Source organism: Triticum dicoccoides, chromosome 5A (genome assembly GCF_002162155.2).
Source record: "Triticum dicoccoides isolate Atlit2015 ecotype Zavitan chromosome 5A, WEW_v2.0, whole genome shotgun sequence".
NCBI lineage: Eukaryota > Viridiplantae > Streptophyta > Magnoliopsida > Poales > Poaceae > Triticum > Triticum dicoccoides.
Window position 1 is genome coordinate 20,708,247 of NC_041388.1, and position 4,107 is coordinate 20,712,353.

General features: G+C 48.8%; 1 protein-coding gene across 2 annotated transcripts; it reads right to left on the reverse strand.

Moving 5' to 3' along the window:
- Positions 1-657: 657 nt before the first annotated feature.
- Positions 658-3,480, reverse strand: LOC119298847 (probable polyamine transporter At1g31830). 2 transcript variants are annotated; one of them, XM_037576152.1, is made up of 3 exons: positions 3,372-3,480; positions 2,615-2,748; positions 658-2,364 (listed from the first exon to the last, which is right to left on the reverse strand). In XM_037576152.1, exons 2-3 carry the CDS (start codon positions 2,615-2,617, stop codon positions 880-882), a joined length of 1,488 nt encoding a protein of 495 aa, XP_037432049.1. In that variant the 5' UTR covers positions 2,618-2,748; positions 3,372-3,480; the 3' UTR covers positions 658-879. The 2 variants fall into 2 exon arrangements, with proteins under 2 accessions (XP_037432049.1, XP_037432048.1); XM_037576151.1 differs by having other exon boundaries at positions 3,369-3,480.
- Positions 3,481-4,107: the final 627 nt, after the last annotated feature.

The following is a 4,107-nucleotide window of genomic DNA, read 5'->3' on the forward strand; positions in this document are numbered from 1 at the left end:
AGCCGCTGAACAAGGTTGTCGCGGCCCTCCGGCGCCCTTCCGCCACTGGAGGGACGACGATGACAGTGGCGATACGGCATGAAAGAGCGGCCACGTGTACAAGGTGGTCGTGCGGTATAGGGTTTAGGTTCCGCTGGACAAGGCTATCGCGGCCCTCCGGCGCCCTTCCGCCACTGGAGGGACGACGATGACAGTGGCGATACGGCAGGAAAGAGCGGCCACATGTACAAGGTGGTCGTTCGGTATAGGGTTTAGGATTTTCTTTTTTAGTTAAACGGTCGAAATATTGACCCTTTTATGTAGATTATGTCCGTATTTTAATGATATCCGCCCGGTTTACGTGAATTTTGTCCATTTAGTTCAAACCATGTTCGAAATGTATGCAAATTTTGCCCGATTAGTTCAAACCATGTTCCGCCTCCGGCATTGGTCTCTGCCGACTAGTCTCCCCTGCCCGCGGACGTATGCTAGAGCAATTTTGCTTTTGCGGGTCAACATTGAAGATGCCCTCAGTTCTTAACATGGATCAATCTACCACTTTTTTTCATATTGCAAGAATAAGGTAAGGACGTACATACATAAAATACCCTTGAATTAAACGCCACCACAGCATGCACTAATATCCCAGCAAGTAAATTTGGGCTGCCAAACCTCCCCTTAGTTAATCCGAGTCTACCATGTATAATGATGTCGACATGTCACAGGTGAGATTAGGCCAAATAGAGTCTGAGGTGCTCCTTCGATGTTTCTAAATGTGCTCAGCATGCTCTTCTATTTCTTTTCATGACAACACGTTGGTATACAACATCATATATGATGCCACATGGCATTATACAGGGCACCATGTTCCTATCCTTTTATTACACTTCGCATCCTAAATCAGACCACAAGGGGGGTCGTGTCATCTTCGACGGCGCCAGACGAGGGGTCCAGCAGATCGGGCAGGTCCTCACTGACGGAGAACCTCAGCCACCGCTTCTTCTCCATGTACACCAGGGCCGGTTGCAGCGCAAACCCGACGAGCACCGCCAGGATGCTCACAGCCATCACCTTGAAGGAAGCCAGCACCATCACCACGACGATCAGGATAGTCGGAGGGATGATCATCAGGACGGAGCCAACAGTGCCCAGCGGGATCCGGAAAGGCCGGGAGGTGCTAGGGTGGGTCATCCTCAGCTTGATGAAGGCGATGAACTCCAATATCATCCCGAAGCAGTAGAGGTAGTTCTCCGCGGCAATGATCTCCTGGAAGCTCATCCAGGACAGCAGGACCACGCCGAACGCCGAGAATAGGATGCCGATCAGTGGGGTCCCGTAGCGTGATCTCTTGGCGAAGAACTCAGGGAGCATGCCACGCTCAGCCATCCCGAGAAGCTGGTAAGAATCACTGCTCATTTCAGTAACAAAGTTGCCCATGTTTGACAATGCGGCCGCCGCTTGAATCCACGAGTGCAACCAGAAACCACCAAGAATTTTTGCAATGTCTGAAAAATATCCATCTGTCCACGACTCCCGAACAACCGGAACTGCTGCTGTACAGGTGATCAGAGGGTAGAGGTATCCCCCGACTACTAAAACAAGAGCATAAGAAAGTGCCCTGGGGAGGGTTCTCTTCGGATTCTCAACCTCTCCAGCCAATGTACTGATTGAATCCCAGTAGTTGAGGTTCCAAAACAGAGTGTTTAGATACAGGCCCCAATTCACATTGTCCAGATCCATTTCAAACCATCTTGAAGGTTCAATCTGTGGAATTGCTATCAATCCCATTACAAAGAAAGGGAGCAGAGAGAACACCCCAAGAAAGACTGCCACCCAGCCAACTATCGTTAATCCTCTGTAGTTCATGTAAGTAAGGGCAACTGTGAGGATAAGCACCGCAAAAGTCCTTGGAAGCCCACCCCCGAGAGCTGGAACACTGGACTTGACATAGTCAAGAAAAAGGACTGGATAGAGAGCATTATCTATGACACCACTGAGCCACTTCGCCCATCCTTGCTGAAAACCCCAAAAGGGCCCAAGAGCTGAAGAGACCCAGACGACATAGCCACCATTCTCAGGAAACATAGTACCCATCTCAGCAGTGATTAGGGCCTCTGGAATACTCCATATGAGCGCAAACAGAAGAAACCCCACAATTGCCAGGAGTGGTCCAGCAGCCTTGACACTATCCTCAATTCCAAAGGGACCCCCCGAGACTTCATAGAATATGAGGAACACAAGTGGGACCATGGAAACCTTTGGGATGCCATGCCCTCCCTTATGCTCTTTGCTCTCGTTGTTGACACCATCATACTTGAAATCAACACGATCCTCCATACGAAGAAAGGCTGAATTTGCCCGTGTTACTGCTGTACTCCTCAATATCTGCAGTTGGAAAGCCAATTATCCATTAAACTACAAGCCTTATGTTGTCCCTTGTTTTATAATGCAGAGTATGTACACGAGGACCACAATTTTGACATCACAAACTTGTAACTTGTTCTGAATTAAATTAGTAATAGAAAGGAAAATATGCCTTTATGCCAACCAAAGATGCATAGCTAAGGAAAATTACCACTGAATTCGAATGGTTCTATATAATAAAATTAAAACATAACTCCACTGGCATTTTTACCATTGTGTCAATCTAAGTTAGGCTTTTTTTCCAGTCAGGTTCTGCATTTCACGAAAGCCATAGTTGAAATCAAAACAATCCCCCATAGGAAGGAGAGGTTCAATTTTCTTGTGTTATGCTGTGCTCCTCAATTTCTGCAGTTGGAAAGCCGATTATCAATAAAAAAAGTAAACCTTAGATTATTCCTTGTTAGAACATGCAACATGCCCGCAAGGAATGTAAATGGTAGTATAAATCTATTTTTTGATATTAATTTGACAGCTTGTCTACACGTACTACTAAAAGAAAACACGGTTTTTCAGTCACGTATAGTTCAAACATACACAAGGCTTTTCAATCTTTGCCAATAAATCGTGTATAAGTAACTATCAACGTTATCATTTTATCCATCCTGTAGGCCTCACCAAATACCTTTTGGTCGCCTATAAGATAGCAGTCGTGTTAATTTTGTGAAACTCGAATATGTAAATCATGCATAGTCAAAACATGCACAAGGCTTAGGTGTCTCATGGAATTTTCGTATGGTCATATAAGGTAAGTAGCATATAGTAGTACATCAATATGGTATTTAAACTCTTCAATTACTGATACAATATGAGCAAATTTGAGTGATAATTTCCCTCCATAAATATCAGGACACTCCATAACTACAACCCAAATCCATGGCGATGGCCAGCACAAAATCTACCACGGCGCGACGGCCGTGGGCACACAGAGCACGGGAGAGAGCATAGGAGAGGAACAAGTAGCTTACCACCTGTGCCGGAGTATAAGAAGACGAAGCGGCCACCGGAGGGGCAGGGCAGGAGGCGCCGGAGTGGAAGAAGAACCCCGCGCGCAGCACCACACAGCGGTCTCTTGCGCACCTGCGTGAGTAAACCGCATCAGTCAAGAAGAGCAAACGGAATCGAACCAGGGGGCTGCACAGAGAGCAGAAGTGGGGGGAACCTTGGCTTGACGAGCTCCTCTCCCGGCGGCACAGAGAGGAGAGGAGGGAAGCAGGGGGGCGGCGGCACACAGAGGCTCCCCTCCCTGCGCTGCCCTGCTCGAATCCCTTGTCTACGGCACGGATCGGGGAAGCGCCGCCGCGACCGTGGCGGATCGGGCCTGACCCGCTCGATCTGCGGCGCCCCGACCTAGGGTGGGGAGAGAAGCTCGATCTGCGGCCCGGCCTGGTGTAGGGAGAGAAGGTGAAGTGAGGGAGGGAGGGAGAGGGTGGAGCGCGGCGGCGGTGGGAGAGAGGGCGAGTTCGCCGGTGGGGGCGGGGGCGGGGGCGGCGCCGATGTGGGAGTAGGGAGGAACAGATCGAGACTGAGAGAGAGAGAGAGAGGAGTCTCGGGTGTTTACGTTTTGTTTGTCCGGGAGCGTCGCCAACACCTGGGAGCGACTATGCTAGAATCTGGGTCTGTGATAAAAAAAAATACTACTCCCTCTGTCCGAAAATAGTTGTCATCAAAATGGATTAAAGGAGATGTATCTAGACGTCTAGATAC